General features: G+C 41.2%; 1 protein-coding gene across 8 annotated transcripts in view; it reads left to right on the plus strand.

The window, feature by feature from the left end:
- Positions 1 to 2870: 2870 nt before the first annotated feature.
- Positions 2871 to 26298, plus strand: part of PAPOLA (poly(A) polymerase alpha) — a 62122-nt gene continuing 38694 nt past the window's right edge. For 2 of the 8 annotated variants that reach the window (XM_040478187.1, XM_040478190.1), the window contains exons 1-4: positions 3364 to 3489; positions 20264 to 20437; positions 20866 to 20932; positions 24793 to 24874. In XM_040478187.1, coding sequence (XP_040334121.1) covers positions 3431 to 3489; positions 20264 to 20437; positions 20866 to 20932; positions 24793 to 24874 — 382 coding nt within the window. In that variant the 5' untranslated portion in view covers positions 3364 to 3430. Of the gene's footprint in view, positions 3083 to 3362; positions 3490 to 20263; positions 20438 to 20865; positions 20933 to 24792; positions 24875 to 26298 lie in introns of those variants that run through there. The other 6 variants (XM_040478186.1, XM_040478189.1, XM_040478185.1 and 3 more) reach the window with 5 other exon arrangements.

A 26298-nucleotide genomic window follows, 5' to 3' on the forward strand; every position in this document is an offset into this window, starting at 1 on the left:
GAGAGAGAGAGAGAGAGAGAGAATGCAGGAGGGGCAGAGAGAGAATCCCAAGCAAGCTCTGCACCCGATGCGGGGCTCGAACTCATGAACCATGAGATCATGATCTGGGCTGAAATCAAGAGCCGGCCGCTTAACCCAATGAGCCACCTAGGCGCCCCCCCCCTCCCATTTCTGTGCATTTCTTAAACTGGAATGTACTGTGGACCTAGGAGAACCAGAAGACGTCTTCCCCCATCTGGGTAGTCAGTAGAAACAGGCACTGTGGTAGGGCGAGGGCCGCAGCCATGGGGTGGCAGCTGGAGGACCGACCGGGCAGGGCTCAGAGGACAAGGCAAAGACGAACAGCAGGGTTACCGCCTCCGCCAGCACACTGGAGACTGGTTCTATCGGACTGTCCCCTCTGCTTGGCTCAAGTTATGTCCTTAAGTGGGTCCTAAACACTGGGGATATGGGAGCACCTAGCTCATCACACACGTGTGAACTTTCGGGTGGATTAGACTGTAGTTACTGGGTGTGTGTAAGGCGCTTCCTAACATGCTGAGCTGAAACAGAACTCTGAGATCCAATTCTTGCTTTCAGAGTTGAAAATCTTTATCTCCAGCCCTGGCTTCTCTCCTCAGCTCCTGAGACGTGTTTTCAATCGCCTGGTAGACATTTCTAAAGGTCCCACCGGCGTTTCAAAAAACTCCTACCAAAGTACTCTCGTGACATCGTGCAGTCTCCCAATCATCCTCCGGTTTCTCCCTCCGTTCTGTCACCTTCCCTAGAACCTTTGAAATCATGTGTCTTCTTCCCCTCCCTCACCTTTCACATTCAGGATTAACTACATCTCCTGAATCTCTCTGAAATCAGTCCCTTCTTTACCTTTTTTTTTTTTTAAAAAAAACTTACCTTGAGAGAGAGAGATAGAGTGAGCAGGGGAGGGGCAGAGAGAGGAACACACAAAGAATCCCAAGCATGCTCTGCCCTGTCAGCACAGAGCCCGATGCGGGGCTAGAACTCACGAACCAGGAGATCATGACCTGAGCTGAAACCAAGAGTTGGATGCTTAACTGACTGAGCCACCCAGGTGCCCCTAACCTTTTTTCTTAAAAGTTTACTTAATTATTTTGGGGGGGGGGGGCAGAGAGAGAGGGAGTCCCAGAATCCGAACCAGGCTCCAGGCTCCGAGTTGTCAGCAACAGAGCCCGATGCGGGGCTCGAACTCACCAAGTGTGAGATCACGACCTGAGCCAAAGTCGGACAGTTAACCGACTTGAGCCACCCAGGCGCCCATGGATCTCAAATTTTCAAGCTTTCAAGGACGGGTGTGCTACTGGGCCCTCAACCCAAACCACCTTGATGACAAGAGGGTAAGGGAGTAAGTAGAATTGAGAATCAAGTTCACGTCCGTCTCCCAATCAGCCCTGTTCAATAGAAATGAGGGCCACGTATAGAATTTAAAATGTCCTGGTAGCCACATTTTAAAAACAAACAGATGAAATTCATTTTAAACGATTTTTTTTTTAATATATCCAAAGTACTATTTCAGTATGTAATGAATATAATAAGTATCAGTTAGGTATCTCGTTATTTTGTTCCCACTAGGACCCCTGAAATCTGTATTTTGCACTTAGAGAACATCTTAAATGAACTAGCCTCATTCCCAGGGCTCAAAAGTCACAGGTGACAAACGACTATAGTGTCGGAGATTGCGGGTTTAGGTCCTGGGCTTCTCCCATTGAGCCTTTAGTCCTAGATGGCTCTTCCTGGTAGACAGATGTCCTGTGAAAACAGGGAAGTCCTTTGCCAAATTTCCCCAGGTTCCAGGAGTCCACTACTAATCTACTTAAATAATTTAGAACTTCATCCTCCCCGTATTTATTTCCTTCCCGACCCTCCATAAGCCTTCGGTGAGACACTTTTGATAGCATTCTAATTCGAAGAGGGAAGGAGTATCCGATCGGCTTCAGGCACTTCTCTTTCAACCGTTGCTCCGGGGGAGGAGGGAGGGGTACGCTGCCGGGTCCCACCCCCAGGGATAGATCAGGGCCGCACAACACAGTCCTTGCTAAAATCCCAACGGTTACTGCCAGCGATCTTTCCACTTAAGTGCAGCAGCCTTATCAGTAAGTTCCAGGGCACCACTTGTTTGTAACGATGAGCTCGTGCTCCAGAACTCGCCGTCATCACAGTCCTGCCCCGCAAATGGATTCATTCCACAAAGACTTCTTGAGCGCCTGCGCGCACACACTCTAGGGGGCAGGGGAGCCGAAAAGCTCGCCTAGGGGGACCCCGGTCTAGTAGGGGAGGGGAGTGTCCCAACAACCAGCCCGTGCCAAGCACCCCTCCGGCGCCAACACACGCAGCAATCGCCACAAGCCACGGGGGCAGATCTTACTGTCGCCTGGCAGAACAGTACGAAGAGGCCGAGCAACTTGCGGCCACCCAAGGCACCGACCCGAGCGGCCCCGTCCTGAGCCCCGCGCGCTCGGGCGGCCCACGGCACACCCGTGGGCGCCTCGGTCTCCGCCAAGCGCCGCTCGAGGGGAAGCGCGGCCGCCGCGACCTCGGGCGGCGAGAACGGCGGCACCTCACAATGCGCTGGAAGCGGAGCCTCGCGCTCGGGCCCTTCCTCAGTCGTCGGGGCCGCGTCCGCGTCGTGCCCTCCGGCGTCCTCGCTCGAGGAACGGCCCGCGGCCGGGAGCCTCCCGCACCGCTCCCACCAGACCCCCGACCCTCGCCGCGGAAGCGCGGCGGCCCCGGGGCGGAAATTGCCGGCCCGCCGGCCGCCTCACGAACTACAGTTCCCGTGAGGCTGCGCGGGGCCGGGCGGCCTCGGCGCAGGCGCGCGCACGGCGTGCGTGGCGGCGTCAGCAGTTCTAGAACGTTGCTGTGGTAGCGCTCGGGCGCCATGTTAGGACGAAGGGGAAGGAGGAGAAGCGCTTAAAGCGGCGGGAGCGGTGCGGGAGTGGGGTTGGACCCAGGGCTGAGGCAGGCCCCCCCCTCCCTCCCGCCTCAGTGGATCATGCCCAGGGCGGCAGCGGCGGCGGTTGCGGGGGGGAAGTGACTGGGCGGTGCCGGCGCAGGAGACGATGCCGTTGTGAGTGATTTGTATTCTGTTTTCTCTAGCACGCCGGCGGGGCCTTGGGGGCGTCGGGGGGGGAGGGGGAGGGGGTGGCGCGAGAGCCGGGCCCTCGGCCCGGGGAGGGGGGCGGGAGGCAGGCGGGAACGGGGCTCTTCCTGTTTCCTCACCCGCTCGCCGCCGCACTTCCCCTAGTGCTCGGTTCCCGCTTCCCCCCACCCCTTCCTGGCTCCGCGGCCGTCGGGCCGGGGGCCTTCCCCTTCCGGAACGGCCGGGGGAACCCGAAGCTTACTGCGCCCGCTTCTCCGCCCCGTCCGAAAAAAGGAAAAGAGAAACAAAACAAAACAAAACAAAACAAAAAAGCCAATGCCTGGCGGCGGGGAAGGAAGGCCCTGCTGGTCGCGGGGTCGGCACACGGGGTTCAGGTTCGCTCTCGGCGTCTCCCAGGCTCGTTTCGATGCTCTCTTCCTGGTCTGCCTCCGCCGCGTCCCTCTCTTCCTCCCGTTTCCAGGATGCCCAAATCGTGCGCCAGAGTTAACCCACTTCCACGTCCCAGCTTGCACGAGCACTAGCTAAAAGCGCAGTTTCGAGCGTCGAGCCTTGCTTGCTCTGTGTTTGGACCCCCCCCTCCCCCCGCCCCCAGGCTTTCCCCCACTCGGCGAAGGGGCACTCGCCAGGGTGTGTGTCCTCCGCAGCGCGTTTTGTTAGGTGTTGCTCTGTTTTGTTTTGATAGGGCAGTCGGATTCATTCTGCTTGCCTTCTCCCTCCCGTCTCTAGTGGTGCTTGAAATTTTTCTCATTGTGGACTTAAAGCCAGTCCATCCCCGCCTTTCTGGTCTCTCGAGGGCTGCGTCTTCTCCCTTGCTTCCCTTGTCGGGCGTTTTAAAAAAGTTTCTATTTTCTTTCTCTTTCAAAGAATGAGATGTAATCTGCGAGCTCATTGTTGGGGTCGGAAGTCGCTTACAGTTGTTGTGTTGTGTTTTGTTTGTTTTTCCATTCTGCGTATATACAGCAGTGTCGAGGCCTAAATAGTGAGACTGCATTTCTTCCATTTATGAAGGTTCAAGTGTGAGAGTGCTCCTCTGAGACTAGACTGAATTTTCTTCTTTGTGGTCCCCAAATGAAGCATGTAATTGACACTGGAAGTTTTACTTAAATGCAAAATAAAGGTCTTCTGATTTCTAGACACCTAATACAGCACCATAGGTTTATTTTATTTATTTATTTTTTAAGTAAAGACCATTTCTTTTTCGCAAACATCACTGATTACAGTTTTACAAGTTTATAGGTCTGTGTACTTGTGTGCGTGTGTGTCTCTCTACAGCCGAGGCCCTAACTTTGACACAGGCTTTAAGACGTCTATTGCTTTTTATACAGTATTTTTAAAAAGAATTTCATGCTCCTTCTCACCCGCTCCTGTCATTTTTAAAGGACCTGTCAACATTTCTGTAATGAGAATATTTGCTAGTTTTAATTAAATATGCAGACCTAAAATCTTAGAACCTGCAAGATCCCTGTTAATTGATTCATTCATCCTTTTAATGAAATGGTGGAAAGAGGCACTAGGAGCACTGATTTTTGTGGTATTTTCCAGATCAGCAATTAAATGTTTTTAGTGATGCCATGTGACTTCTTTGTGTTAGCTCACGTCTTATTGCTGTGCTTGAAAAGCAACTTTATGATAATCATGGCAGTGTTACAAATTGGTCAGTGATAGGAAATGTATGCCTTGAAAGGTTTTAATTAGAAATAACATAGTTGTGTCTTTCTCTTTAGAAAATAAAAATACTTTTACACCTACTTTTTCCCAGCATTCTTTGAGGAAGGGAGGTGTACGTTTTCTTTAAAGACCTCAGAGCAAAAATGTTTTTGGAAGTAAGTTCAAATGTATAAAATGGAAGACAGAGTTAAGGCAGCAGATTCATACATGGATGATTAGCTTCCCAGTGTGTTTTTTGAAATGCTAACAATACGGCCAGCTTTTCATTAGCTGTCCCTTTCATTTTTAACCATAAGCGTAGTATACATTTAAGTAAACAACAGAAAGACCAGACTGCTTAGTTAAATACGCCTTTTTCCACATTGATTGGCTTTCTTTGTTTTTCATGTTCTGGTGTCACACACTGTCTTTCATTTCATTTCTTTGAAGCTGTGAATTGTGATTTCAGACTAGATCTTGTTTGATTTCCACTTGCAGTTTAGGGATGCCTGTCCTGTTAAATTTGGGTGGGTGGGAGTGTGTATAGACCTTACGTGAGTTGTCAGAATGGGTTAAATCAAAGAGTATTGAAGTTCGTTATAAAGCATTGTGAACAAGTGTTCCTGTTTTGTCTAAAAAGCATATGTAATAGCATGTGTAACTTTGAAAGGCTGGTCCAAGTTAAGAGTCATGGTGATGGGGCACCTGGGTGGCTGAGTCGGTTAAGCGTCCGACTTCGGCTCAGGTCATGATCTCATGGTTCCTGGATGTTAGGGCTCTGGTCTGACAGAGCAGAGCTTGCTTGGGATTCTTCTCTCTCTGCCCCTCCCCTGCTTGAGTGCACTTGTTCGCTCTCTCTCTCTCTCTCTCTCTCTCTCTCAAAACAAATAAATAAATTAAAAAAAAAAAAAGCCATGGTGATGAAGCTTCCAGAAATTTTGGTAATCTTAGGATCCATCAATACAGTGTTTCTCTGGTAGGTATTGTTGACATTTATGGCCAGATAATTCTTTGGAGGGGTCTGTCTTGTGTGTTGTAAGGTGTCTGCGTATTTATTTATTTTTAAATGTTTTTATTCATTTTTGAGAGAGAGAGAGAGAGAGAGAGAGAGAGAATGTGAGTGGGGGAGGAGCAGGGAGAGGGAGACACAGAATCTCCCAGGCTCTGAGCTGTCAGCACAGAGCCCTATACGGGGCTCAAAATCACGAACTGTGAGATCATGACCTGAGCTGAAGTCGGACGCTCAACTGACTGAACCACCCAGGTGCCCCCCCAATTTTTTTTTTTTTTTTTTTACAATAACTTTTTGAGAGACAGAGCCACAAGTGGGGGATGGGCAGAGAGAGAAGGAGTCGAAGAATCCGAAGCAGGCTCCAGGCTCTGAGCTGTCAGCACAGAGCCCTTCGCGGGGCTCAAACTGATGAACCATGAGATCATGACTTGAGCCGAAATAGGATGCTCAACTGACTGAACCACCCAGGCGTCCCTGTTGTAAGGTGTTTAACAGCATCCCTGGCTTCAACCTGCTGGATTTCGGGAGCCCCACCCCCCATCTCTCCACTAGTGACAACCGAAAATGTCTCTAGATGTTGCATATGTACCCTGGCAAGGTTCTTCCATTGCATTAATAGAATATAATGCCCTTCTGGAAACTATATTTTGATTTCTGCCCTACCCTGTGATGGGCAGATCATTATTTGCATGAGCTCAGTTCTGGCTGTCACACTTACAATAAAAAGATTTTGAGGAGAGTAACCATTGTCAGTGGCCTAGCCTTCATAAAACATTTAGAGAATGTTGTTGAAGTTACTGGAGGAGATATTTAACAGGATTTGGGGGAGACCATAGCTTTTCTCCCACCTATTGGGGGCTGTCAAAAAGTTCCATGAAGTTCTAACGGGTCGATCGGGGGCCGCCTGGTGGATGGTAGTGCCAGCGATTCTCACAGTGGGAGCTGGGGGAAGGGGTGTCTCTGAGATCCTTTCAGGGAGTACGTAAGATTCAAATTATTTTCATAATGGTGCTGGAACGTTATGTGTCTTACTCTGTTGACATTTGCACTGACGGTGCGAAAGCTCTAGTGGGGAATGTTGTTCGTGCCTTAGGAAAAATCAAAGCAGAGAGAGGCACCGTATTGTACTAGGAGTTCTTACATTTCTTCATCACACACGTACATTTCAAAATTTCTTGATGAAACGCTAAAACACGTTCATTTTAATCTTGACTCAAGTTTATGTCTTATATATGCCGTGGTAACAGAGGAAGTACACATGTATACTAAAAAGTTGCACACGTATGATCGATTTGTGAACTGCACTAGTGTTTTTCCTCACAGAGCTCTTTTATCTGAAAAAACAGATGATGAACCATGGGTTTTGACGTTTAACTTGACCGTGAAGTGATCCTGTCCCTTTAAGGAAAACAGCTGACAGCTTTGGTGGCCAAATGATAAATTTGAACTTTGTGACAAAAGCTAGAATTTTGGAAATCTTGTTTGTGTCATCATGAGCTTGACAGTTTCCCCCAAATTAAAAAAAATGTTTCTGACTAGATTGGTGGTGATATTAACGATAGTTTTTTTAATTTTGTGTAATAACGTGTCGACGTTTGGAAGATCTGCAGAATTTTGTTGTAATAAAATTGTACATTGGTAAAAAGTTCATTCAAAGGACAGGGTAGACCGATGCATTTTTTTTGTTAAGATTTTATTTTTAAGTAATCTCTACACCCAACAGAGCGCTCGAACTCACAACCCTGAGATCAAGAGTGGCACACTGCACGGACCGAGCCAGCCAGGCACCCCTAGACTCATGGATTTTAATACATTAGAGTACAGGTGGTTTATTGATAATAGTTTGAGCTTTCATACCGTAATCTTTCGTAAGTTACCACTTGTGGAGTTTTGGTGTAGTATCAAAGAAGAATATCCACAATTATTTAAAAAAGCTGTTAAAATACTCTTCTCCAGTGAGGATGGTGTGATGCCAGGTTTTCTTCATAGGTGTGTTACCAGAACAACCTATCAAAGGGATTAAATGAAGAAGCAGATAGGCGAATCCAGCTGTCTTTGATTGGGCCAGAATTAAAGAGTCTTGCAAAAATATAAAATAGTGGGATTGTCTCACTAAATTTTTTGTTTTGGAGAACAGTTTTAAACAACTATGTTAATGTGTAATAGGTTTCTTGCTACTTAAATAAACATTAAAAAACATATCCCAGTTATAATTCCAGTGCAGTAAATATTGGTAGACATAATCCATATAAGCGAAAGTTCTTTGGGGTCCTCAGTAAATCTTAAGACTTATAAAAGAAGTCTGTAACCAGAAAGTTTGAGAACTTACAAATTGCTGCTGTACAGCAACAGCTAATAGCTTCTCGTCTGCTGTTTCCAATGGCGGTGCCATTGTAGCATCTCTGGGTGGCTTTTGGGCAGTCTGGAGGGATGGACACAGTGGTTTAAAGACTTTTTTGTTGTCCTGGGAAACAATGCATAGATAACCTTTAGGGAAGATAACTTAAAAAAAATTTTTTTTTTAATGTTTATTTTTGAGAGACCCAGAGAGTGTGAGCGGGGGTGGGGCAGAGAGAGGGAGACACACAATCTGAAGCAGGCTCCAGGATCCAAGCTGTCAGCGCAGAGCCCGATGCAGGGTTCCAGCCCGTGAACCATGAGATTATGACCTGAGCTGAAGTTGGACACTTAACCGGCTGAGCCACCCAGGCACCCCTAGGGAAGATAACTTCTAACTTGGAGAGAGTTTGGTTTTCAGATTTTAGGATTTAGAGATTTTTCTAATAAATTGCTTGCTGCCTAATAAATGTTGACTGTGGTTTTGAAATGTGGTATTTTACCTTAGGCCTGTTTTCAATTCATGCTTTTTGATGGGGAAGTTAGGAGATAAGGTGTGAGAATTGAGTAAATCAATTCCTCTTCCCTGATCATTCCCACCTCCAGAGGTGAAAGTCTTCTGGCCAGAATGAAGCCATTTGGATTCCTAGCTATTTCCCATTTTGATGGGGTGGGAGGCATGTTTTTTATTCTGTATGTTCATTGTTCTGATTATTCGGTAGCTTTTAAATAATTGCACATTCTCAGTTTATGATTCACAGAACAGCAACGTTACAGGAGGTATTAATTCCCTATAAATTGAGGCTTGAAGTAGTTACTTATCCAGGGTCTTAAGGGTGCTTACATTGTAAATTGGGACTTAATTCAGCTTTGGGTTCCGTGTTCTGTTCTCATTCTGGTACTATACCATCTCCTCAGAAACTGTTTGATCAGCTCAGTTGGGATCTATTCAGATGTCTTAAGTAGAGTTAATTTTCAAGATCATATTTCTTGCGTGTAGAATATTTGAACCTCAAATTTTTTTTACTGCCGACATGTATTTGTTGTATTTGTGTATTATACATAAACTGTAATATACTACAGAACCTAAGATCTTAGTATGTATTTTTAGTGTTATTTATTTAAAGCTACGTACAGCTTTACCACTCTACAGGCTCCTATTTTGTGACGACTGCCTTCTGTGGAAAGTGTTACTTATTTTTTTTTATGTTTGTTTATTTTTGAGGCACACAGAGCATGAGCAGGGGAGGGACAGAGAGAGAGAAGGAGACACAGAATCTGAAGAAGGCTCAAGGCTCTGAGCTGTCAGCCCAGAGCCTGACACAGGGCTCGAACCCATGAACTGTGAGATCTTAACTTGCCCGAATTGGGATGCTTAGCTGACTTTCTAGGTGTTACTTTTTAATCCTTGAATTGTAGGTCTTCAGAATTATATAACATTCTCAATTGTGGAAATTTAAGGATTTGGGAAAGGAAAAAGTGTAGGGATTTTGCTAGGTAGCTTTATTTTCTTCCTCTTCTGTCACAGAATTATCTTTCAAATTTATATTCCATTTATACTTTGTCCAGAAATCAGCTCTGGCATTTTATGATGGCTTTTACAGTTTATGGGTTAAGAATAGTATTCCTGTCATTTTGGTCATCAAAAACATTTTGTATTTCCTGCAGTTAATGTTTTATGCTATGACTGTACACATACACACACACACACACTTCTATATATAAGTACCTATGTGTGTTATAATACTGTTATAATACTATATATTATATAGTATGTACTATAAAACTATGATTATATATGTGAACATATATGTATATATACGTTTAAGTTTATTTATTTTGAGAGAGAGAGAATCCCAAGCAGGCCCTGTGCTGTTGGCGTAGAGCACAGTGCAGGGCTCCATCCCTCCAACCGGGAGACCATGACCTGAGCTGAGATCAAGAGTCAGAAGTTTAACCAACTGAGCCACACAGGCGCCCCAACAGTATATTTTTGACTATTCTTTTCTAATACATCTTTCTACTTTTTCAAATTCTGTTATATTTACATTGTCTTCATTTTCAAGTTGTACTTGGAAAACTGATGCATGAGTACTGTGGTCTGGCTATTTAAAAAAAAACATTTTTTTTAATATTTATTTTTGAGAGAGAGAGAGAGAGAGAGAGAGAGAGAGAGAGGAGATGGAATGTGAGCATGGGAGGGGCAGAGAGAGGGGGAGACAGAATCTGAAGCAGGCTCCAGGCTCTGAGCTGTCAGCACAGAGCCTGACGTAGGGCTCAAACTCAAAAACTGTGAGATCGTGACCTGAGCCAAACTTGGATGCTCAACCGACTGAGCCATGCAGGTGCCCCAGGTCTGGCTATTTTTTTTTTTACTTCTCCTTTCTGTTGGGAGAGGGGGCAAGAAGGCAGTTGGAGGTGCCCTTAGGAAGGAAGAATAACTTGGCTATTATAATTGAGTAACAAGTACCTGCATAATCAGCCTTGCATTTCCAAAGTTTGCCTTTGGGATTCATCATAATTTAGTCCCTTGAGCATGAACTTACTGGACCCTGTACTTACTAAATATTGGCTGATTCACTTGGAATACATATTTTAAGAACATAACAAGAAGTTCTAGATATGTTTGGTACCGCTTAACAAAGAACACATGGCAGATAAATTAGTGATTCTTAGTATAATTTCTTAGTGATCAAGTACATTGTCTTGTCTGTATGCTTGACTAAGCTACTACTAAAATCAAAACATTCAATGTTAGGGGCGCCTGGGTGGCTTAGTCGGTTAAGCATCCAATTTTGACTCAGATCATGATCTCATGGTTCATGAGTTGGAGCCCCGTGTCGGGCTCTGTGCTGACAGCTCAGAGCCTGGAGCCTGCTTCGGATTTTGTGTCTCTGCCTCTCCCATGCTCTCTCTTTCTCTCCGTCTCTCTCTCTAAAAAAAAAAAAAAAAAAAAATTAAATTAAATTAAAAAAAAGCATTCCACATTAGACTTCTTGTGAAAGTAATTGTAATATTTCTGCTAAGGATTAATATTGAGTGCACATTGAGACATTTTAGAAAGATCCCTTATTCCTTTTCTGTCTGGTGTCCTTTTCTTCCTGTGTAATCCGGATGGGCACATTTTGTTATGTTTAAGGCTAAAGCCTCTTTACAGCAAATCACACTGTGGTGAAATGTTACGTTGAGTAAGTTTTCGTGATTTACCGATTGCTTCCAAAGAAGACTATTAAACAAGTTAAGCTTTCGATTTTAGCTCAAATAACTAAAACTAGGAAGAAATGCTAGTGTTTTCTATTGGCTAGTAGCTTTGGATTTGGAGGCAGTTGACTTTGTTGGTACCATACGCCACAACATATTCCACATGCTCAGTATGAGGAAGCAGGGATTCATCAGTAGTATGAGCTTTGTTTAAATTGGGATGCAGTCATTACACATTAACCATTTGGGAAAACACCATTGGTGACTTGTCCTTTCCTTTTCTGTGTTCGTCATCTGCCTAGACTGCCTCCCCCCACCCCATCAAAGTCATTCAGAGTGCACACACCTCCTTAACGATTTTCTTTGGCATAGCTTCGATTCTTTGTTTCTGTAGTATTTATTTTAAGCTTTTACTTTGCACTTGTTTTTTAAGGATCCCAGACCAAATTTGAGATTGTCACCCAGAGCAGAGACAATTTTTATATTCCTGATTTTAGTGTTGTATTTCATAACATATTTAGGAATTCAGTAAATTCAGCCTAATAAATACTATGCTTTCTGGCAAAATTAAGGTAAATGAGAAAAAGAAGATTTTAGAAAAACTGGATTGATACAAAGTTTTATAAACTTGAATGCTTTAGCAGTTTTCTGGAGGAAGAAAATGGAGCATAATTTTCTTTGTATTTACTATTTCTAATCACAGTATTGCACTGAAAAATCCATTTTTTAAAATGTTATTTATTTTTGAGAGAGAGATGAAGCACAGTGGGAGAGGGGCAGCGAGAGAGGGAGACACAGAATCCAAAGCAGGCTCCAGGCTCCGAGCTGTCAGCACAGAGCCGGATGTAGGGGTGTGAACCATTGAACCCCGAGATCATGACTGGAACCAAAGTCCGACTAACTGACTGAGGCACCCACATGCCCTATGAAAAATCCGTTTTTTGAAACTTTGTTTATTTCACTTTAAAATAATGTGCTTTGATTAGCATAAACTGATTTTAAAAATCTAATAATCAAAATGCTAATGATTGTTTTCAATTAAACATTTGCTTGGTGTTCCTTGCTGCCAGGAAAAATTTTAGGGGATGATTTTGGCCTTCTTACTATCACTAACTTAATTTTATGGTGAATAGTAGAATTAGATGATTTTGCCTTTTGTAGGACATCATTAAATTTGTTTTTATTTATTTATTTTTATTTTATTTTATTTTTATTTTTAAAAAAAAATTTTTTTTTCAACGTTTATTTATTTTTGGGACAGAGAGAGACAGAGCATGAACAGGGGAGGGTCAGAGAGAGAGGGAGACACAGAATCGGAAGCAGGCTCCAGGCTCTGAGCCATCAGCCCAGAGCCCGACGCGGGGCTCGAACTCACGGACCGCGAGATCGTGACCTGGCTGAAGTCGGACGCTTAACCGACTGCGCCACCCAGGCGCCCCTTAAATTTGTTTTTAAAAATAATTTCACAGTGCTGAAACCTTTAGAAAGTGCAAAGTGAAATTCTATCTTAGTTCTTTTTGGTGTGTTTTTATGCGTTTATAGACATAATAAATTTTTCAATATATAAAACTGTGTTTTGTGAAAGATGTAGAAAGACAACTCAGCATAAAGGTTACAATTATAGTTAAATGCCTGGGTTCTTTCTTATCCTGGCCCAGTGAATTTAGGTAAGTCGGTGTATTTGTTTGTTTCTTCTTTCCTTTCTTTTATGTTTATGTATTTTGAGAGAGAGAGAGAGAGAGAGAGAAAGAGAAAGAGAGAGACCGACCATGAGCAGGGAAGGGGCAGAGAGAGGGAGAGAGAGAATCCCAAGCAAGCTCATTGTCAGTGCTGAGCCCAACTGTCACACGAATTGAATCGTTGAGGTCAGGACCTGTGCCAAAATCAAGAGTCTGACACTTAACCAACTAAGCCACCTGGGCGCCCCTACTTTCTTCCTCTGTAATATGGAGACAGATACAGTAGAGTTGCTAGGAACAATTGGGAATATTGTAAAGTGCTTGCCCCGCTACCTGGAATATATTGAGGTTTCAATAAATCCTATTATCATAATTATATTCCACAGTTTATTTCACCTGATATAGTGTGACCATTTTTGCATGCTACTACGTGTAATAATCACCTTTTTCTTTTTATATGGCGTTGTATTACATTGTAAGAATGTAGTGCAATTAATCAGTCCTATATTATGTTAATAGATATTTAGGTGGTTTCCAGTTAGTGCATTGTATACAGTGCTCCACCGAACAGCCTTGGATATCTTTTTGTATTATTCCTATGAGGAAGGTCAAATTCCGGAAGCTGTGGGGTCAAGGAGGTATTTAGATACCAAGCATTCCCCCCCCTCCATAGGGTATAACCCTGGGATAGACACTGTTCATTTCAAGTTTACTGTTGCTGTACAGGAGTTTGGACCCCTATTTGGCCTGTCTTATAATCCATTGTACCCCTATCCTAAAGTGGGTGGAAATTTGGATTTTTATGTTCTATTTCATATACTAAAACTGTGTTGTGAGTTAAAGAGAACGTGTCTCACAATTTCAGGGCCTTTTCTTTGAGTCTTGTGTCCTGGTATCCCTAGTATTCCTAAAGGTGAAGTTGCTGGATACAAACTTTTTTTTATTTTTTTATTTATTTTTATTTATTATTATTATTTTTTAATGTTTATTTATTTTTGAGACAGAGAGAGACAGAGCATGAACGGGGGAGGGCCAGAGAGAGAGGGGGACACAGAATCCGAAGCAGGCTCCAGGCTCCGAGCTGTCAGCACAGAGCCCGACGCGGGGCTTGAACTCACGGACCGCGAGATCATGACCTGAGCCGAAGTCGGGCGCTTAACCGACTGAGCCACCCAGGCGCCCCTGGATACAAACTTTTAAAGTTGATACATGCATCTTTTATTTTAATGAACATTGTCATATTGCTTTTTAAGATGATGTTCACTTCCTCTGTGATTGTGAGGAGTGCTCATTTTCTTACAACATTACCAATATTGTAGGTTTGTAATAAGTCTTTCATTTTTACCAGATGTATATCGTTGTTTTTCTGCAGTCTGACAGAAAAATGTTTGTCCTGATTTACTTGCCTGATTTGCAGTGAAACTTTTTAGTTGATTTAAAAAAAAAAAAACTCTTTATGTATTATGACTCCGGTTGCATGTATTTTCCTCACTTAATTGTTTTAACTTTATGATACATTTTTGTTATATAAAAGCTAGAATATTTTTACGTAGGTAAATCTTTTTGTGTATTTTTGAGTTTTGTGTATCTTAAGCATGGCTCTGAAAATAGTGTTCTTAATTTTTTTAACTTTGAAGTATCTCTAATTTTTCAATATTTTGAAATAATGGCATCTGAAATATACATTTTACAATGAGTCACCGAACCCATTTGAATATTCCATACTTTCCTCACTGACTTGAAATGGTTATTCGTATGATTTGTACAAAGATTGGTCAGACTTCGGATATATGGGCACAAAACAAGTTAACAAATCATACTATACTATATACTTACACTATTTGAGTTAGCTTTACAATCATGTACCCTAGTGGTTGTTGATATTTCAGTGTGTACTGATTAAGTCAGATGTCTAAACTTTAGAAATAAATATATAGCTGAAATAAGCAACCTACAGTCCTATGCTAGTTTCACAAAAATGTTGATATTCTTTCTAAGTACCTAAATATTCTAATTAGAACCCTGTCTTGGATAGCCTAGCATTGGGAAAGGATGGACTTTTGAGTATTGGTTTAAAACTTCCTATGCTTGGAAACCGTTCTTTAGTGTTGTAGGTGTGTTATGGTTTTTAAATTTCTAGTTTGCCATCCAATGTAGAGAAGAGAGGTCCAGCTTACTGGTAATGTAACTAGTGGCAGAAGTGAAACGAGTGATCTGTAACTAGTAGCTGTGAAATCAGCCCTGCTTTTTATTTCTATTTATCAGATTGCTTCTGAGTTGAGAGCAGACTTTGTAGACAGAGTTTTGGATTCTGTTGTCTGGGATTCTATTGTCTGAAGTCCTAGAGGTTTTTAAGGAAGCTGTGTTTTAGGAAGATATGCTTGGTAATAGTGTGGATGGTGGACTGGCATGGCAAGGGAGAAAGGGGCAGGACAAGGTGCCAAGAGTCAGAACGAGAATAGTTGGAGTGGAATTGTTACACAGAATGTTAGAACAAAACAAAGTCAAAAGGAAAGGTGGGCGTGTGTCCTGTGTAAGCTTTGCCTTGATGAAAAGATTTTAACTATTGTGAAGGAAATATCCCATGTCCTAAGGGAGAAAAAAATTGTGAACATTCTTACCGCTGTGCTCCCCCACACCCTCAGTGTGCCGCTCTGGTGCTCACCAAAACAAGCGGGGTAGGGGAAGTAATGTTTTGTTGTCTTTTGTGATTTTGAGAGGGGTCAAAATTTGTAAATGTACTGTAAGTACATATACAAGTATGAATTTATACCTTGCTCCGATCCAGAAAGAATTAAGACGGAATGCTTTAGTTACATGTGAAAAACCAGCAAGATGTTTGCATTAAAGATTGGGTGAAAAGCGGGGTGCCTGGGGTCATGATCTCATGGTTCGTGAGTTCGAGCTCCATGTTCGGCTCTGAGAGCTTGGAGCCTCCTTCAGATTCTGTGTCTCCCTCTCTCTGCCCCTCTCCTGCTTGGGCTGTCTCTCTCTGTCTCTCAAAAATAAATAAACATTAAAAAAAAAAAAAGATTGGGTAAAAAGGTAAAGTAAGGATAGAGATCTAAAACAGCAAGAAATTAGGATAAACTTCTTACAAACAGTGATACTTGGCTCATTGTAGAGAACTTGCTGAATGGCCACCAGTTTCACTCTCAGAATTCAGTGTGTCCTAAAGGTAAAGATAAATCACGTTCCTGAGATGAAAATAAACTGCTCTTTAGGAAAAGCATAAGTGTTCTTGATAGTAACAACCTGAAAGAAATATTAATGAATCACAAATACTGTGGCTCTGTATCTAATGTGGTTTTTTTCCTCTTTGTTTTCATAATTGTAGAATTTTTATTTTTTAAATTTTATTTAGTTTGAGAGCGAGAGCACGCACGCGCTCAGGCATATGCAGGGGAGGGGCAGAGAGAGGAGAGAGAGGATCCCCCAAAGCAGGCTCCACCTGTTGGTGCAGACCTGATGTGGGGCTCCATCCTGTGAACTGTGAGATCATGACCTGAACCGAAATCAAGAGTCGGATGCTTAACTGAGTTGCACCCCTAGAATTTTATTTTTAAAATAGAATAATGTCTGAAGAAAATTAAGTACTGGCAAAAATGTCTCTAGAAAGTGATAGATAATGGGCAGATGTCTAATGTGTTCGAGAATGGGAGGAAGAGCTTTGTGTTCTGGGGATTGGTAGCTGTCCGGTGAATTGTTCCAGGAGAGTGTGTATTTTTGTTTTGTTAGAAACAGAACAGCAAATAAAGGATCCTTTAAGTTGTTTTATCAGTCTACTTGATTTCTAATTTAAAATTGAATGGCAAACTCGACTTTCTCCATTTACAGTACAGTCATGGCTAATGTTTCTGCATGGGACATTTTGGACATTCAAAGCATATGGCAGCCTGGAACTCCCTAGTCTAGCTACTTAAGCTAAGATTAAGTCATTTTTATTGGAGGCACAGGTGTCTTGTAACTTTCATAACATATATTTCTTCTTTTCCTTTTATTTGGTTGTGATTTATTTTTATTTACGTGTTCTTGAATTAGTATTATGTTCTATATGTATACATGTATAGATATATATGTTTTTTCCTGAATTAGATGGGATAAATAAATGTGATTTTATTTTAGATGATGCGACTATATTTTGAATAGAGTAAATAAAAAGTTATAATTGGCATCTGATATGTTTCCCTATCAAAATGTTAATGTGGAAACTAATATAGAAATCAGCATTTTTTTTCAAATTAGGGTGAGCAAACTTGATGTGAATTTAGAAATATGAGTCTATATCCTAATGTTCTGTTGATATTGTTGATGTAGACAGGGCCTTTCCAAGCATTGTTTTTTTTGTATGAGAATGAAAAACCTTAATATTAAGAAAGAAAAACATGGGAAAGATAGTGAGCCTTAACCTCACAGAGAATGGGTACTCATAGTTTGTTGATGATCCCAAACTCAGCTGGTAATGGATTTCACCCCTTCAGACAGGAATGAATGCAAGAAACCTATTACTTGCTCAAAACAAAAAACAATACAGTAGAGGCTTATTACCTGAAGTTTTGGAAACATGAATTCCGTTCAGACTTGACGCGAAATCTCTCCTTACTTGAATCAAGTCTAGCTAAAATGAACTTTATACTTATTTTCATTTCTGGCTCTACTCATCTTAAAATCTTTTTTTTTTTTTTAATTTCTATTTTTATTTTATTTTTTTAATTTACATCCAAGTGAGTTAGCATATAGTGCAATAATGATTTCAGGAGTAGATTCCAGTGATTCATCCTCTATGTATAACACCCAGTGCTCATCCCTACAAGTGTCTTCCTTAATGCCCCTTGTGCATTTAGCCCATCCCCCCACCTACAACCCCTCCATCAACCCTGTTTGTGTTCTATATTTAAGAGTCTCTTATGTTTTGTCCCCTCCCTGTTTTTGTATTATTTTTACTTCCCTTCTAAAATCGTTTATAAAAGTATTTTTGATCCTGGGGTCGTCATGAAGGGTGCTAGTTTGCTTGGAGAAACTCCTAGGAAGCAAGAAAAATATGAGAGTGAATATATATAATCTCTTTGGGATATGTGGTTAAGTGTGCTGTTTTTTCATTTAATATGTAATTTACTGGAAATCAGAGTAGTGTGTGAAGGAGAATTCTCAAATGGTTACACAGTTTTGAGGGCTACCTTTTTGTTGTCAGTTTTGTGGAATCTGATGATAACAATTTGTTTATTGACAAAAACATGCACTAACCAGGACGTGATGAATGCATTTATTGGGTTAATTTTGTATATTTTAATCATATGAGATGCTACATAAATTTGGAAAATAGAACATTAATGTAAGGTATTCGTGCTTGGTACTCAGGTGAATCCCCAGCTCTGTGAATTAACATGGCTTTTGCATAGGTCTGCAGTTTAGGTTACAGGAGTAGGGAGAAGGATCTGACATGAATTAATTGCTCTAACAGGTATTATATCTGACATACTTATTTAGTAAATGTTACTATAAAACCTGAGTTAAAATTGAGACAGTGCATAACTGGACCAGGAAACATTGACTAGATGATACACAGACCAATGGCTAACTTAGAAACAATCAGGATGGCTGTCCTGGCATCCTTAGGTCTGTGTTGGTATCAGAAGACAAAGTATAGAACACAGCCCAGCGTTCACAGTATAAACCAGAACCCAGTGGACAAGTATTAAACGCATAACGGAGCTTCCTGCATGGGACTCTTGCATTTGGCATGTTGCTGCTTAAGTATAGTACTTCAATTTTTCTTTTTTGAACTTCAGGTTTTTTTTGAATTTCAATTTAAAAAATACATATTTAGAACTTGGAAAGAAAAGGAGAGGTGTGTATGTGTGTAAAACGAACACTTAATTTTTTAGTGAACAGAGTTTGGAAAAATAATTGATCCAGATGTTATGTTCTTTCCTTAGCCCTTTCCTCATTTTGTATGTTATTCGATTTTTTTCCCCCTAAGGTTTATTTATTTATTTTGAAAGTGAGCGAGCTCTTACATGCAAGCTGGGGAGGAGCAGAGAGAGTGGGAGAGAGGGAATCCCAAGCAGGCTCCTTACTGCCAGCACGGAGCCTGATGGAGGGGTCGGGGGAGGGCCCAAACCCACGAACTGTGAGATCATGACCTGAGCCGAAGTCGGACACTTGGCGGTCTGAAGTCAGCACTTAACTGACTGAGGCACCCAGGCGCCCTGGACTTGTTAGTTTTTATTTTATTTTTTTTTAATTTTTTTTTTCAACGTTTATTTATTTTTGGGACAGAGAGAGACAGAGCATGAATGGGGGAGGGGCAGAGAGAGAGGGAGACACAGAATCGGAAACAGGCTCCAGGCTCTGAGCCATCAGCCCAGAGCCCGACGCGGGGCTCGAACTCCCGGACCGCGAGATCGTGACCTGGCTGAAGTCGGACGCTTAACCGACTGCGCCACCCAGGCGCCCCTGGACTTGTTAGTTTTTAAATAATAATTGTGTTACTTACCTTTAGAGCTGTTGTCCATTGACTTAGAATTATTTTAACAAAAAGAATAACCACTGGTTTCATTGAAAAATTACTGGAGTCGAATTAATTTCTGAAAGCATTTCAAGCATGCCATGCCTTTTTTTTAAAAAACCAGTTATATTAAAGTCCTACTGATTGTAAAAATTGGGAATTCCTCTTAAAATGGAAAAAACTTTTAGACTAGCATCACTGTGGAAGTGTGAGCCTCTTATCACAGATGTGTAAGGTTTAGTGTGAATATAGTGCCTCCCACTCCACAAGTTATGTTTGTTATTTGCCCTGTATTTTCTGATTTTTATTCATTGTGAGCCAAGTACTAAGTTCTGTTTGTGGGGAGTCTCTCGTATTGGTTAAATGGTGTTTTTGTAGCTTGTTAATCGTTGCTTTAGAAATAACTGTATAACAGATTTTGGCTCCTTTTCCCGAAGTAAAATTTTTTTCAGAAATTCACTATATTCCAGATTGTATTTTCTCTACCAGTATGTTTGATCTGGATTTTTCCAGGTTATTTAGATACTTAGGTAGTGGCAAAGTTAAACTCTTTGGAGTGGGAAGAGAAATAAAGTTTTCTTTTTTGCTCACTTGCTTTTGGTTGGTTACTTTCTGTGGTGAGATGTCTTTGAGAGGAAGCTTTTCAGGTGGGCAGGGAACCATCTATGTTTAGCAATGCGTTTTACGAAAGCGGTTCTAGTCAAGTGATTTGTTTCAAATTGTAGAACTTCTTTGGCAGTAATCATATCCAATTTTGTTTGCAGTCCAGTTACAACGCAGGGATCACAACAAACACAGCCGCCACAGAAGCACTATGGCATTACCTCTCCTATCAGCTTAGCAGCCCCCAAGGAGACTGACTGCCTCCTTACACAGAAACTCATCGAGACTCTGAAGCCCTTTGGGGTGTTTGAAGAGGAAGAGGAACTGCAGCGCAGGTGAACTCACCCGCCCGCGTGTGTTTCTTTTCGTGTATAATTTTTTTATTACTGTAATAAACTAGTTTTGAGGCCTTAACCTACTCAGAAAGCCAGAATTCTCCTCTGAAATTTATCTTTTTCAGACAGCAGCAATACTTAGCAAAACCTTTTCTTTCTACATAGAATTTTATTCCCTTAATTTTGAATTTTGATGCTTTTGGGTTATTACAGTACAGATTTGTCAGAAGGGGAGTGGCTGACTCAGCTGAACGAACGTCTTGGCCAGTGTGACGTTGCCTGCCTGCATGTCGTTCCCCACCATGTGCTTACTTTTTGGAACTTAAAAACTGGTTACAGTCTGGGGAGCCGCCTATTGAGCACCGATTCTCATTTGAGTTAGTAATGAAACAACTTGATACTTGATTGATATTTGCTCTTTTCAACAGGATTTTAATTTTGGGCAAATTAAATAACCTGGTAAAAGAGTGGATACGAGAAATCAGTGAAAGCAAGGTAAGGTGACGTATTCGTATGTGAAATAATTTGCCAGCTGAACACAGCGGTAGTCTTAAGTAACCCCGTTCTTCCTAGAGTGGACTTAGTCTTCACTGCAGAGTTTGTTTTAGACCATTGGTTTGATATTTTGTTTCTAGTTATTTTGAAAGCTGGGAAAACAACTGGATTCAGTGACTTATAAGTACTGTCTGGTTGCCATATTTAAAACTGAAACTCCGTAGTTACTTATGCTTCACAGAAATAATAGATGTTTCCCTGAAGAGGTGCTTTAAAAATGTATATTAAGTATTTGAGAATCTTGTTACCTTTTAAGCAATCCTACAGCAACGAACAGTTTTTAGGTTTTCGGATAGTATACTCTCAAACTGAGTATGTTTAGTTTTTTATAACATTCTCTGAATTCCTAAAACTTCATTATGAAAAATCATATATATATACATATATATATGGTTGTTGTATCCATGATGGGGCTTCTGGTAAAGGAAATAAATATATTCTCAGAGTTGTGTGGGGAATTCATTTGACCCATTTTTACAAGTTGCATAGGGGTGCCTGGCTGGCTTAGTCAGTGAAGTGTGTGACTCTTGATCTCAGGGTTGTGAGTCTGAGCCCCACATTGGGGGTAAAGATTATTAAAAAAAAAAAATCGCATAGATAGTGGTAATTTTCCCAGGGCAGTACAAAATGCATATTTAATGTATAACAACTGTAAAATTGATGGAAAGAGAACCAAGGGTAAAGAAAACCTGAGAGAGATGTTAACATAGAAGAAAGTCTTGGTTTTGGTCAAGTTTATAATATTGTTTTCTTGAAACCATGTGTATATATTTCAAGTAACTGATTAAAACTTCAGCACTGAGAGTATTGTAAATAGGAGATTCCGTGTAGTACATGTTTCTCATTGATAGAATTCCTGATACGAATGAGATTTTTTTTTTTCATCAAAAAACTTTTTTTAAAATATTTACTTTTGAGAGAGGGAGACAGACAGTGTGAGCAGGGGAGGGGTGGAGAGAGACACAGAATTGGAAGCAGGCTCCAGGCTCCGAGCTGTCAGCACAGAGCCCGATGAGGGGCTCAAACTCACAAACCGTGAATTCGTGACCTGAGCCGAAGGCGGACGCTTAACCGACTGAGCCACCCAGGTGACACCCCACGAAGGAGATTTTTAAAAGGAAGTTCTTTTTGAGCTGAGCAGAAGATGTCCAAACTTAAGTATTTTTTCCTCCTTTATCGAACTTCGTGTTTCCTTAACCTTCTGAGGGAAATAGCTATGTTTTAATGGCATTGTCTTAGATGTTTAAAACCGCAGCCAAGTAGACAAAGCCAGGACTTAGATTTATTTGATGTGAAAAATGCATATTGCTTCATTGATAGTTTTGTTTCATCTACTTCCTCAAGTGCCTCCTCGTAAGTTTCTTTAACCAATAATTCTTGATATAGTTCTTCCTGCTGGTTTTTCTGAGGGTAGAAATTTTGTTTGGGTTAATGAAATTAATGCTCATTCCTGTTCAAATTTATTGGTGTCCTTTTCTGTATAGCTTAACTGCAAGTATTAAGTTGGTTAGAGAATGGGACTGAGGTTAGGCTTCATAAATTTTGATCTTTTGTGTTTGCCTTTTGTAGAGAGAATTTCTTCCTCAGTTTTAAGACTTGATATAGGATTTCTTGATGTTGACGCTGTTGGTATTTTTGGATCAGATAGTTCTTTTTTAAGGTTGCTATCTATCCCTGGCCCCATTTTTACTAGATAACACCGCCCCTGTCCTCCCTCCCCCCCATCTCTCCAAATTATGACCCAAAATATTTCCAGATGTTGCCATATGTTCCTTGAGGAGCAGAATCATCCCTGGTTGAGAAACAGTGATTTAATATATAGTTCCAAATCATTTTTAGTCTTTCGGGAGGGGGGGAATTATATAAAATTTTAATTTTACTTCAGTTGTCTTGTTTGCTGTCTATATCCTAAGACTTAAAAAAAAAAAAAAAAGACTTGCAACTTAAAATACTTTTCTGTGCCCCGAATTAAGGAATCGTCATTCTTCATTTCTGGGTAACAATTATTATTTTTTAAATTATTATTATTATTATTTTTAATGTTTATTTATTAAAAAATTTTTTTTTCAACGTTTTTATTTATTTTTGGGACAGAGAGAGACAGAGCATGAACGGGGGAGGGTCAGAGAGAGAGGGAGACACAGAATCGGAAACAGGCTCCAGGCCCTGAGCCATCAGCCCAGAGCCTGACGCGGGGCTCGAACTCACGGACCGCGAGATCGTGACCTGGCTGAAGTCGGACGCTTAACCGACTGCGCCACCCAGGCGCCCCTGTTTATTTATTTTTGAGAGAGACAGAGACAGAATGGGAGTGGGTTGGGGCAGAGAGAGGGGGAGGCACAGAATCTGAAGCAGGCTCCGAGCTGTCAGCACAGAGCCCAACGCAGGGCTCGAACTCACAAGCTGTGAGACCATGACCTGAGCTGAAGTCAGATGCTCCCCCAACTGAGCCACCCAGGCGCCCCATGGGTAACGATGATTGAAATAGCTATAAACATGTTAATGTCTAAATGTGTACTAATACAGTAGCCACTAGCCACGTGTGGGTATTTCAGTTTAAATGAAGTAGAATTAAATATTCAGTTCCTCAGCCAAGCTAGCTGTGTTTTCAAGTGCTTAATAGTGAAGTGAAGCTGATGGCTACTATATTGGACAGTTCTTTAGAGCTTGCTCGTCCAGAAGACTCATGTTTTACTAGGAAGTCAGTGTTCTCAGGTAGCTTCTTCCTAACTCCCTTTGTAGACCTATTTCAGCAGCATCTTACTGGGTTAATTTAAATAACCAGGCCATCTTTGCATGTGAGGTTTTTAGTTTTCAAAATATAGGAGGACAAAAAAATGTAATATTTTACATACAGATCGTCTGTTTTCTGTAGGTGATGATTAAAAGTGTCCTTAAAAAACAAGGGAGTCCCTGAATCTTTATGATTGATTGTTAGGGTTTTGGAGTATGAAGTAACACTGTTTATGTTATTTGGGGGAGGTGAGGAATGATTTGGGGTTTGGTAGTGAGTCAGACTTTACTGAGGAATTAGAAAGTGAAGAGAAACATTGACCTGGCACACGTTAAAATTGTTTTTTGTTTGGGCATGTATTATCCTTACTTCCAGTGGCATTAAATACTCACCATAGTGAGTACCGTGGGTCAGGAAGATGAGTACCAGGGTCAGGAAGATGATTTTTAAATGCTTTCCTTTCCTTTTTCTGGATGTTTCTCCTCTAAGAAACTGTCAGTAAGTTTTCTGTTCAATCATCCCACCAAAACCTTTTGAGAATCTGAACTATTATGTAGCCATATTGGCCTTAAAGTCACTTTTGATATGGTAAAATTATACTGTGATGTACTATGGGGTATTCAATATGATCATTGAATGTAATCTTCTAAGCAGTCAGAATATGTGTTTTTTTAAATATTCTAACATTCATGATGGGTGCAACATCTTAGTCATGAATAAAAATGAGTAAAAATCTGCTTCTAACACGGCTCCTATGGAATTACACACTCTCAGTCATCTTTTATAGCAGTTTCCAGAAATGTGGCAAAATTCTAAAGTGGTTTGGGTCACTAAAGAATGCTCATTAAAAGTTGGAAATTGCCTGAATTTCAAAATTGGTTGATATATGAAGGCCTGGTATTTTGTAGAGCTTATAGAGTTTGTTTTGCCTCCATAAATGTGCACTGAATTCTTACTTGGAGTTTTTTGTTTTTTTTTTCTTTTTTCATATATAGTGCTGTTTGCAGTAATTTCCTTTGTACTCCCCTGACAAAATACCCATTTTTTTTTTTGTTTCTTTAAACAGAATCTTCCACAATCTGTAATTGAAAATGTTGGAGGAAAAATTTTTACATTTGGATCTTACAGATTAGGAGTACATACAAAAGGTAAATACTGTTTTAATTATCTTGAGACGGAGTACTTGTTTTAGTTCTTAAACATCATAATCACACATTCGTCTCAGTTACCTCTGTATCATACAGCTTAGGTTTGTGTGGGAGATAGAGTACTTCAAGGGGCCTAAAGTTGGTTAAGAAGATAAAGATGCCTTCTAAACCTGCACTGTCCAATACAGTATTAAGTAAATGAAAAAATTCAGTTCTGTACAGCATAGGGAATATAGTCAGTAGTATTGCAGTGACGTTGTATAGTAATATGGTGACTGAGAGTGGTGAGCACAGCATAATGTATATATGATGTTGTTGAGTCACTATGTTGTACACCTGAAACTAATACAAGATTGTATGTCAACTGTACTTCAATTAAAAAAAAAATGCAGTGCCTCCCGTGTTGCAGAGTGCGGATATAGAACATTTTTCTCATTGGAGAGTTCTTTTTTGGACAGTGCTGTTCTCTACATCATTTCCTCTACCTGAAGAAAATGAAGTTGGGAGATCAGAACAAAAATGAATTAAAGCTTTTAAAAAAGACCTGTGGATTTTCTTTTCTGCTTGTTTTTTTTTTTTTTCTCTTCCCCATGCTTTTTTTCCCCCCACAGTTGTAAAATACAGTTAAGCAAAAAAACGAGCCAAAACAGTGTGTATCTGCAGCCACTGGTAATCACTGGCAGTATTTTCTCACTTGCACTTGTAGTTTTTTCCTACCCAGTGACAATGTAGTCATGGCAGAGAACATTTATGGGCTCCTTAATAATAAGCTCTCGTCTTCATGATCTTATTTATTCCTCAGTACTCTTATTCTCAGCTAACAAATAGAAGTCTGAGACTTAAAGAGGCAATAGGCTTGGACAGTTTCTCCCAGTCATGTCTTGGCGGAACCAGGATTTTTCAGCCATTAACCACAGGCTTCTGTGTTAAAAGTGTCTGCCAGTGTAGTGTTCTCTTTGTTCTGGCCTCCTTCCTCCCCATCTCCCGCTGCTCCGTGCCAGTGGTAGTTGGTGCATTTGCTTCTGATGTGTCCTGTACGGGTACGCTTTTCTCTTTCATGTATGTGCTAAATATACAGCCTTCAGAGTAATGCCTTAGCTATTGAGGCTTCTAGGAGAATGACTGTGTTGACCTGATTCCACATTGATCTCTCCCTTTTAGGATCTTGGTTCTTGATTTAAGTCATCTCTTTTGTGTTTCCCCTATGTACTACTCTGTGCTGGCCTACTATCAGGCACTGAATTTGTAACAGATATCTTACATTGGTCTGCCTCTTTGATTCTTGCCAGTGATCCTTTTTGAAGTTTATTCTATAGGTCCCATTTAGGGTCCAGATAGAGGCCTGTAAGTACCAGTCACAGAATGTGTAGAAGAAAACCGTGTGTGTGTGTGTGTGTGTGTGTGTGTGTGTGTGTGTGTGTGTG

This window comes from Herpailurus yagouaroundi, unplaced genomic scaffold (assembly GCF_014898765.1).
Source record: "Herpailurus yagouaroundi ecotype Mexico unplaced genomic scaffold, PumYag 141, whole genome shotgun sequence".
In the NCBI taxonomy this organism is placed as follows: domain Eukaryota; kingdom Metazoa; phylum Chordata; class Mammalia; order Carnivora; family Felidae; genus Herpailurus; species Herpailurus yagouaroundi.